This window comes from Podarcis tiliguerta (genome assembly GCF_965153285.1).
Source record: "Podarcis tiliguerta genome assembly, chromosome: 7".
Taxonomy (NCBI): Eukaryota; Metazoa; Chordata; class Lepidosauria; order Squamata; family Lacertidae; genus Podarcis; species Podarcis tiliguerta.
This window is the reverse complement of record NC_139540.1, coordinates 26,693,312-26,704,078: the sequence shown is the minus strand read 5'-3', so window position 1 is coordinate 26,704,078 and position 10,767 is coordinate 26,693,312. Positions and strand designations below refer to the sequence as shown.

The 10,767-nt window shown below is 42.4% G+C and overlaps 1 protein-coding gene across 2 annotated transcripts; it reads left to right on the top strand.

Moving 5' to 3' along the window:
* The first annotated feature begins 86 nt into the window (after positions 1-86).
* Positions 87-10,767, top strand: DECR1 (2,4-dienoyl-CoA reductase 1). Of its 2 annotated transcripts, none has more exons than XM_083451313.1 (10): positions 87-1,051; positions 3,178-3,365; positions 5,272-5,329; positions 5,463-5,549; positions 6,676-6,823; positions 7,084-7,183; positions 8,312-8,384; positions 9,523-9,669; positions 10,067-10,129; positions 10,560-10,767. In XM_083451313.1, exons 1-10 carry the CDS (start codon positions 971-973, stop codon positions 10,617-10,619), a joined length of 1,005 nt encoding a protein of 334 aa, XP_083307439.1. In that variant the 5' UTR covers positions 87-970; the 3' UTR covers positions 10,620-10,767. The 2 variants fall into 2 exon arrangements, with proteins under 2 accessions (XP_083307439.1, XP_083307438.1); XM_083451312.1 differs by having other exon boundaries at positions 1,024-1,160.

The following is a 10,767-nucleotide window of genomic DNA, read 5'->3' as shown; positions in this document are numbered from 1 at the left end:
CGGAGGGAAGCCCTCCGACAATTGAGCGCATGCGTGACCTTTTCTCTATTTATTTTTTTTTAAGCAAGTTTAGTAGTAGGCTAGTTCTTAAGGGAGCAGAAGTAGGAAAATAGTTGGGACGCGGTTTCCCGATTCCCTTCGTTTTCCCGGAATGTTGAAACCAGACCTGTGTCTCAATCGGAAATATTGCAAGTCTATCCCTAGATATGGGATAGCTAAGCGGGGGGGGGGGGGGTAAGGGCAGGGCGGTTGGTGGACGATTTCCCCCCCCCCCCATCTGGTAGTGAAGTGACTTCAAAGCAATCCACTTCAATTTATTGCAGCCTAACAGGATGGCCCCTCTGACATTTGTCGCGCACGTACTCGCGCACACATGAATTTGTAAATCTGTCTGTTCTTGGCTACCTTAAATACATGACCTTTCACACACTTTCAAACACGTGCATTTGGAGAGGATTCCTAACTTGGCAGAGAGAGAGAGAGAGGGCCTGAAATACAAGACAAAACTGTATCATTACAGGATGTAACATTTTACATTGAAATACGGGACAATCCTGGATGAATACAGGACAGGTGGCAACGCAGGCAGATGAAGGTTACTCAGCGGCCAAGAAAGACAGCTTTCCGCACGTGGTCAAAGGCACTCCTGCTCTCCATATGACTCCACTTCTGCGCCTGCTTGCTTGAAAAGGTTGGATTGCTGACTCGGGGACTGGCAGCTCTAGATCAATTCAAGCTCATTGATAAATCTGCAGGCAATGAATACATCGGCGCAGTGGTCATTCAAGTTTTCCGAGAGGTGGGGCGTGGCCTCTCTGCCGAAGGGGGCGTGGCCGAAGCGTGCCGAAGTTCCTCGAGCCCCGCCCTTCAGCTTCTCCTTCCATCTCTGATTGGACTTTGAGGGGGCGGGGCAGGAGGGGCGGGGCTTAGAGGAACTCCCTGTTCGCAGAGGACTCAGAAGTAGGGAAAGATGGCGTTGGCGGCGGTGCTGTGTGTGTCGTGCGGAGTGCGGGCCAGGCTAGTCCCGCGGCTGCTTCCTTCACCTGTACGGGTAAGGTGCTATGTGCTCCGCCTGGATATGCATACGCTGGAAATTTGCCGCACCTCCCGACGGGAATAAGTGGTGTAAATTTGCGAAACATCAGCCTTTAAGCTATACAGTATGTATAAATTTGTTTATGCATCGGATGGAGGAGCAAATCTTCCCCGTACATAGACTCTGTACATGGCTCTGCTAGTTTTCTGCTTGCAAGGCGCTGTGTATGTGTATATGCAGGGGTGCCAACTTCAATAAAATAGGGGGGAGGGGGCAGGTAAGCCCCACCCCGCATGATCAATCACATGACATTATACACACACACACACACACACACACACACACACTCTCTCACACTCATTTAAATAGGAATTACCCTCAGATTTCTGCCCCTAGGAATTGACTCCTATGTGTATATCTATATATCTGTATCTTAATTATTTAACTAAAAGTAAAATGTAAAAAGGTAGGACAGCATAAAATAGGACAGCCTTTAAAGGTGCTGAAAAATATGTTCATTCGCAGGATCATGCCAATTTTAATCCACTTATCAGCAGATGTACCAGCAGCAGAGAACTGTAACTCCACCACTGCCATTCTGCAGTGTTTAAGGGGCGGGGTATCAGCTGCTCAGATTTTCATTCCAAAATTCCACAGTAGAAAAAGCTCCTTATGCGGGTTGAAGCAGCTTTTTGGAACCCCCACCCTTGTGGCTAAATAGGAGGTTGCTTAACTGGCATTGGCTCAGTACTTTTCCAGAGTCTGGAGCTCATTGTAATGATCTCCATTGGTTTCAGTGGGAATTGTATCAATACTGAAGTCCACAGCATTTGAACAGTTTACTGAGCTCAGTTAAGAGGCTCATTGGCCAATCTAGAGCTATTTGTTTCAAGCCTGTGCTCTAAATGGAGATAAGATCAGGCTGCAGGAATGTGAACTTTGAACCTGGTGTTTGAGAATGACAGTTTTCTTTTAAAAGTTGTTTTCTTAAGCAGTTATCAAATGTGAGATGGCATGAATGTCCAGCACTCATTCAAATGGGCTAGGTAAGATTTTTTTGTATTTGTTCATAGAGAGTTGATATATGGTTAAGAGAGAAGCTCATTAGGCAAGCAACTCTCAGGTCAATTCTCCCCACACAGTATGGGGAATTGCTGGTAGGGCGAGCGCTGTTGTGCTAAGGTTCTGCTTGTGAGCTTCCCATGGGCCGATTGACCACTGTGAGAACAGATGGGCCTTAGGCCTGATTCAGAAGGGCTCTTATAAATAAATCAGATTTACTTTACAGAGTTGATATAATGTAGTTGTGGAGAATCTCTGCACCACAGCACTAATTACCCCCCCCCCCCGGCTTCCTTACTTCAGACTTATCCCATGGGTGGGGTGACAGTGGGGAAAGTTAAGGATCTGGTCTGCTGGCCAGAGCCAATTCTTCACTCATGCTGTTAAGTTTACAATTAGATAATGCACATAAAGCAGGGGTCAGCAACCTTTTTCAGCTGTGGGCCGGTCCACCGTCCCTCAGACCATGTGGTGGGCTGGACTATATTATATATATTTTACAGTGGTACCTCGAGTTACATATGCTTCAGGTTACATACACTTCAGGTTACAGACTCCGCTAACCCAGAAATAGTACCTCGGGTTAAGAACTTTGCTTCAGGATAAGAACAGAAATCGTGCTCTGGCAGCGCTGCGGCAGCAGGTGGCTCCATTAGCTAAAGTGGTGCTTCAGGTTAAGAACAGTTTCAGGTTAAGTACGGACCTCCGGAACGAATTAAGTACTTAACCTGAGGTACCACTGTACATGCCCCACAAATAACCCAGAGATGCATTTTAAATAAAAGCACATATTCTACTCATGTAAAAACACACTGATTCCCGGACTGTCTGCGGGCCAGATTTAGAAGGCGATTGGGCCAGATCCGGCCCCTGGGCCTTAGTTTGCCTACCCATGACATAAAGTTTTCAACTTGTAAGTTCTATACACAGATGTTAAGTATTGCTATTGGTATTCACAGCAATGGTGTTTTATTTTTTAAAAAAAACATAACTATATCCACAGTAGCGTTATAGCTGAGAATTATCTAGGTTTTATTAACCTGTAAAACATAGTAAATTATCTTCTTTCCCTTTTTCAGCTTTTAAGCCATGGAACAAAAGTAATGTATCAAGCTGATCGTGCTTTCGCACCACTTCAGAAAGTGATGCTGCCATCAGATACTTTTCATGGCAAAGTGGCCTTTATCACAGGAGGTGGCACTGGCATTGGAAAAGGGATGACAACTGCTCTTTCTGCTTTGGGAGCAGAGTGTGTTATAGCAAGCCGGTAAGAGCATCTATTCCATTTTGCATGATGTAGTCTTTTAAAATGGAGAGTACAGTTCTCAGTATGGAGTCCTCTGCATACTTACTTGGCAGTAAGGCCCGCTGAGCACAGGGAGGAAGCAAACACATTTAGGGTAGACATGTTAGTCCTACTCAATGGCGCTAAGGTAACTTAGGCCCATTCATTTTAACTTTGTGGGATGCAACCCTAGGATTGCGCAATGGATTCTTCTGGTTTTTTTAAGCAGTTAGGCAATATTTAAGAAATCCAAGTTCACTGAGCAGTGTGTTGTGAATTGACACTGAAGGACCATTCAGACAAGCACACCAAGACTCAGAACTGGATTTTTGTTCTGTGGGGTCCTTTTGGGGGCACCGTTTGCTTACCTAAATAAGTGTGACTGTGCCCAAAAACATGACTGAACTAAATTCATAAGAATGAGTTAGCTCCATTTTCCGCCCCTGTTTTAACCTTCGCCCCCATGTCAACGCCTCCTCCCCTCTCTTTTTGTGCCACAACCCCACCCCACCCCATGGTGACCTGCATCTTCTTATGTTGTTCAGAACTGAAAATTTCCCTCTCAGTGTGCTTTACCCAAATTTCTGCTGTTGTTTTTAAACATCCACTTTTCCGCTTTCAATGTTTCTCCATTCTTGCTTTGGTCAAACCTGTCTCTCTCTTCCATTCCTCAGCTGCCTCATGCGAGAGAAATAAAGGATGCAAAGCCCTCAGATATTCCATTGTTTGAAGCTAGTTTACTGAAGCCTCTGCTGTTGTTTGAAACCCCCATTTTCCTCTCTGTTATCTCCATCCCTGCTTGATTCAAATTCATGCCATCGTTTTAAACTACCACTTCTCCCCTGTCAGTGCCCCTCCCTTCTGGATTGTGCAACCTGCCTTCTCTTTGGCTTCCACTCTAATTTCATACAAATCCATTAGGCAATACAAATCCTCCAATAAGGGCTGTGCAATGACATCCTTACATTTTATGTGTACAGTGGACACTCGGGTTGCGAATGTGATCCGTGCGGGAGGCACATTCGCAACCTGCAACATTCGCAACCCGCAGCTGCACGTTTGCGCATGCGCGGGTTCAGATTTGGTCTTCTGCGCATGCGCAAAGCGTGATTTAGCGCTTCTGCACATGCACGACCACCGAAACCCGGAAGTAACCCTTTCCGGTACTTCCAGGTTTCGGCGTGTCTGGCGTGCAACCTGAAGCATCTGTAACCCGAGGTATGGCTGTAAAGGAAAATATTATTAAACAATACTTTTTGTTTCTGTTTACTGGTATAATATTGAGAGAGGCAAAACACTTCATCCAAACATGAACTTTTATTTGTAGGAACAAAAAGGAATAAAATTTATTTTAAAAATCGTAAAATCTTCATAGATGTTAAATGCTCCTCGGATATAGTGAAATGTAAGTAACATTTTACTCCTTTAAGGGTGCAGGTAAAATTCTGCCCTAACTGTGACCCAGCCTCTGGGGTTTAAATTGAGCAAGGGGAGGGGGGACATGAATTTTGAGCCTTAGAAATAAATGGCATGAGCAGGCACTAAGTGTATCTGCCTCCCCACTGAGAAACCTCTGTATTTAATATGATGTTTCCACAACAGCAACTACAGTCTGAATTATAAACTTACTAGGTTGCATCCAATGCTAGTCTTACTCAGTGTAAACCGACTGAAATGAATGAACATTAATAACTTAGATCCATTAATCTCATTCAGTCTGCTTTGAATGGGAGAAGCATTGGACAAAGCTCTTTATTGTCAGTCTGCCACATCACACATGGAATCACTGCTAAGCCTTTACCAAAATGCTAAGAAAGAAACCCCAGAAGTTTGATGTACAGTATATGACTGTAATGGAAACTCAACCGTAATGTGTAATTATTTATAGGAAACTTGATGTATTGAAACAAACAGCAGAAGAAATTTCTTCTAAAACGGGAAATAAGGTATTGTTAAATAACAAATGTTATTAAGGGTGCATTCAGTCATGGGATTTTATGCATGTAAGAATATATTTAATTCTTTCTTTTTCTCTTCTGCTTCTGGAAGTGGATATATTGATAATAGTTTGTTACACAGGTCCACGCAGTTCAGTGCGATGTGAGAGATCCAGCATCTGTTAGCAATGCAATTTCACAATTAATTGAAGTGGCAGGACATCCCAGTGTGAGTATCCTAATTCAAAACTTTAATTAATCATTCCTGGAAAAATCCAACTCAGTGTGCATTAAAAAAAACAACCTTCTAAATGTAAGCAAGCTAATGAATTGAAAAGGATTCTGAAAGATTTTAATATTTTCAAAAGTAATGTTCAGTTGAATCTACCCATAGAGCAAAATCCATGGGAATAGATCCCCGTGAGGACTGAGCACGCTCAGTGGCCACACAGTGCTTACTGACAGTTGTGAAGGCAAATAGATTGGACTGTCCTGGAAGAAGGTATGGCTGATTGCCTGAAGCTCCGCATGAGAGCACTCACGGCTTCAGCATTTTGCTGCAGCTCCAACTTGCATCACAAAGCTGTCGGAATTAGCTTGTTAAAACTTTTGATAGAGGTGGATAGGAGATTTATTTTTTGTTAATGGAGGGTTCCACTGCTCTAATATACTTCTTACTGGCCAAAGGGCAGTTAGATAAAGTCACCATCTCTTTGTTTGTGCCTTGTGAGTTAAACTCAAGAGGACAACTGTGGTTGACTGGCATTGCTTGCTTGGTTGGAACACATACTGGAATTGATGCAAAAGCTTTTAAAACCAAAATGGTTACTTGGTTTTTCTCTGCGCTGATGATTTTTGCTTTTGCAAAAGGTGCTGGTAGGTTATACTGACTCGGAGTGTGTGTACCTTTAAGCCAAACCATGGCTCAGCACACATGAACCAAGATGTGGTTTCCTGGACTGAAATTGTCACCTGAAGCACGGCACCCCCAGTCCTGCTGCTGCCTCCCTAGCTGATGTTAAGCCACAATTTGGATTAGCATTACGTCTGAACCCAGGCTTGTAGTTTGTCTTGCTCCAGACAAACCACGAGCCCTGGTTCAGTTCTAGCACAGAGGCAAACCATGCCTTAGCCCCAAGCAGTGGGGTGGCAGCAGGACCAGGGAATGAGCAGTATGGCTCTGATCTTCTCTCCAGGAACCTGCACTCTTGTCATTTGTGCTAAACCATGTGTGAACTGGGCCACTCTGTTTTTCTGTAAAAATTCTCCTGGAATTTCTGAAACCACCACTATCTATCTTAAATGTGCAGAAGACCGATTTCGGCAAATATTTAAGCTTTCTTTCTCCCTTTCAGGTTATAATAAATAATGCAGCTGGAAATTTTATATCTCCTTCTGAACGTCTTTCTCCAAATGCGTGGAGGACAATCACAGATATTGTTCTTAACGGTACTGCCTATATAACTCTGGGAATTGGAAAAGAACTGATTAAAGCACGAAAAGGTAAATTGAGATTGACAGAGCGTGTCCTTTTCTTACTGAATACCATTTTGGACAAGAAATAGATTTTTTGGGGGGTGGAGCCTTCTTAGAACCCTGAAAACCTCAAGCTTTATTTTCATAGAATTATAGAATTGTAGAGTCCAGTCTCCACTGTCTCTCTGTCTCTCTCCTTCGTTGATTTGACCTGTTTTAAGAAACTGATAATTTGGAAAGGAGAGCAATACATATAATTAATTGTTTTTAAATCTTGCATCTTCCAGGAGCAGCCTTTCTAGCCATCACCACAATTTATGCAGAAAGTGGGTCAGGGTTTGTGTCGCCAAGCGCTTCTGCCAAAGCCGGCGTTGAAGGCCTGTGCAAGTAAGCAATCTGTCAGCATCCGTCCTCCTCATTTTTAATTTTTTTTTAAACACTCCCTCTTAAGGCTGAAATAGACCAACCCAAAAGAGACAGCTTAGAATTGGAGTGAGAAGCGGCTGTTTGCCATTGTGGTGGGTTCAACAAATTCATTTTCATTGGGTTTTTATTTTATTTTAACAAATCATATACCGTTTAACCACAGTAACCTCAAAATGTTTTACAAGGAATACAATACAAAAAAGGCTAACAGTGGTTAGAACTATAAAATCAGGCTTCAGTTAAAATGCCTGCTGGAGTAAACAAATTATTCAGCAGGTGCCGGAAGTTCAAATCTGAATGACTTCATATAGATGTTAAACAGCATTGTGGACAAGATTGTATCCTGCTGTAGACCATAGTACAAGGACCGTGGTGCTGCAACAGTCTCCCATTGTTGCTTTCTGGACATGGCCCCGTAGGTAGGGCAGGATAAAATATTAACCCCAATACCCATTCTGGCTAGGCAGTCCAAGAGGATACTTGATCAAAGGTGTCAAAAGCAGCCAAATGACCAGAGTCGCATTCCAGCTGTCGAATGCATTCCCCAGACTGTGCTTGAATCAGAGGCGGACTTTAGCCTTTCAGTGCCCTGTGCAAGAACAAAATTCAGTTCCCCCTGCCTCTTGCCTTCTGTTCTGCTCAGTTCACCAGATCATAGCTGTGTTGCCCAGCAGCACCCCTTAGGCTCAGCACCCAGTGCAGCAGAACCAAATCTGCCTCTGCTTGAACTATGATTAAAACAGATCCATGTGATTCATAACCTACAGGAATTCCTGCATTATCCTCAGTGGACGTAGCCCACAAACAGGGTAGGGTTACAGCACAGAAGGGCAACCTCACTTCATGTTAGCCCAACACCTGCTGAAGCTGCTTCATTTGTCTATCCCATCAGAGTTCCTTCTTTCCTATTGACTTCCTCCTTATTTTCCCCTGATTTTTGGGAAAGTGTTTTCTCCCTCTGTGTGTAGTTCTTCTCCATTGGGAAGGGACCTATGAACAGAAAACCTGTAAGCCCAGATGCATTTTTATTTTTACTTCTAATCCTCTTTATATGCCGAATACTTACAAAGTCTCTTAATGAATTTCTAGGTCTCTTGCAGCGGAATGGGGTAAATATGGCATGAGATTCAATGTGATTCAACCAGGCCCAATAAAGACTAAGGTACATGATCATGTTTTGTAGCCATTAAAGAATTGGCCGAGACATCAGATTGACTTTAGTGACTGAGTCTCTGAGCCTAATTTAAGTTCTACTTGAGACAGATCTCATAGCTGCCTTGAGCACCATTTTGTGAAAAGGAAAGGTGCAAATAAATACTGGTTTAAATAGAACTTGGAAGCACATATAATCATTATCCACCTTCATTCTCTCTTTAAAAAAACAACTTTGTAAAATTATATACCACTTCATCAAAGGCCACAGGACAGTTTACAGTGTAGCATAATATATAAAACATAATAGGTTAAAAAAAAGGTAAAGGACCCTTGGACGGTTAAGTCCAGTCAAAGGTGACTATGGGGTCGCAGCGCTCATCTCGCTTTCAGGCCGAGGGAGCCGGCGTTTGTCCACAGACAGCTTTCTGGGTCATGTGGCCAGCATGACTAAACTGCTTCTGGCGCAACAGAACACCATGATGGAAACCAGAGTACACGGAAACGCCATTTACCTTCCCACCACAATGGTACCTGTTTATCTACTTGCACTGGTGTGCTTTTGAACTGCTAAGTTGTCAGGAGTTGGTGCAAAGCAATGGGAGCTCACCCCGTCGCGGGGATTTGAACCGCCAACCTTTTGATCAGAAAGCCCAAGAGGCTCAGTGGTTTAGACCACAGCAGCACCCACGTCCCGAAATAGAACATAATAAACAATATATGTCAATAAGTAATATAACATATTTACAATTCAAAAAATAAAATTATCCTATAGATGCAATTTATAATAATAAATACTTATTAACATAGATAATCTCATGGCATAAATTATTATCTACTTACCCCAGTTATTATCTAACTTACACGTTATACATATCTAACATAGGTTTTTTGTGTTGTTGTTTTTCTGGCTCATTAAGGAGTATTTTTCTGCGTGATATGGTTGCCTGGGCGAAATGTATGACATTTAGTGTTTCAGTAGATACAAGTCTACTAGAGTTACCCACATTATTTCCCCAGTTGACACTTGCTTGATCTGTGCTACACAGTCAGTTTACTTTTACCCATGATTGTTAAGTATAAAACTTTTTCAGATGGCCTCTAGCAGAGTTCCAAAAGCAATAGTTTCTCTCGATAATTTTCTTCAGGGAGCTTTCAGCCGTTTGGACCCAGAAGGTGTGTTTGAGAAAGAAATGCTCAAGAGAATTCCTTGTGGGCGTCTGGGAACAATAGAAGAGATTGCCAATCTTGCCACCTACCTCTGTAGTGATTATGCAAGTTGGATTAACGGAGCAGTAAGTTATCATTCTAGTTGCTAGGGGTGCCCGAATCTCATTGCTACTGATGCTAGAATATTGTGATCCAGAAGCCATTTCCACCTGGTCCCATTAGAGGGGGCTAAATGCTTTCTTTGGGGCTAGACAAGCTCCATGCAAATTCATTGGGAATTTGACTTCTTTAAAATTATTTGCGGCTTTAGTTGATGGAAAAAGCAGTTTGTGGATATTCGAGCATAACTAGTTCTGTTGAATGATGCTTTCCATTATGTTTTTACTAAATAGAAAACATTAATGACTTAAAAGTACTTTATTTGGCCGTACTAGGTTTCCTTGGCATATTGGTTCAACTGAAACCAGTTCAAATTATTGTTGGGAGTGGCTTAATGGGGGAAAATGTGCTTTAATCTTGCAGGTCATTAGAATGGATGGTGGTGAATACGTCTCTATGGCTGGAGAGTTTAATCACCTAACCAAGGTAATAATTTGCAAGTCGGATCGGCAAAAAAAATGTTGCAGCATGCTCTGTGCCTTTTTGAAATTGTCACTCTGTCTTCCAATGTCACCAAACAATGCTCAGTTTTCATTGGGCAGTTTTTTCAGGGTCCCCCCCCTTTCACTATCCCCCCCTTTAATGAAGTTTGTAAGCCCCCCCCCCCCTTCTAATACCTCCCTCTTGTGCATGGATAATGTTGTTTTGGCAATGTAAGCACTGGCACTCACACCTGAACATCAGAAATGTAGAAAATTATATGTTTAGGGTTCAATCCCGCCAAAAGTAAGCTTTTAATCACATTCATTTCAATGGGGAAAGATGCTTGATTGTGCCCATTATGTCTGCATAAAACTCAAAGACGGAAAAACCTGAAGTTAGTATCTCATCTAAAATGTTTTATTTTCTATGCTAGGTTACCAGTGAAGAATGGAATAAGATGGAAGAAATGATAAGGAAAACAAAAGGCTCATAACTTTATTTCAAACTATATTTTTATATAGAAATTCAAGCACTAGTGTTGGTATTAATTGACTGACTTTTATACATTTTCAAGGCTGAACAATTTTAATTTACATACAGCACAATATTAAATGCTTTTCAACTAAGCATCATAACAGAAA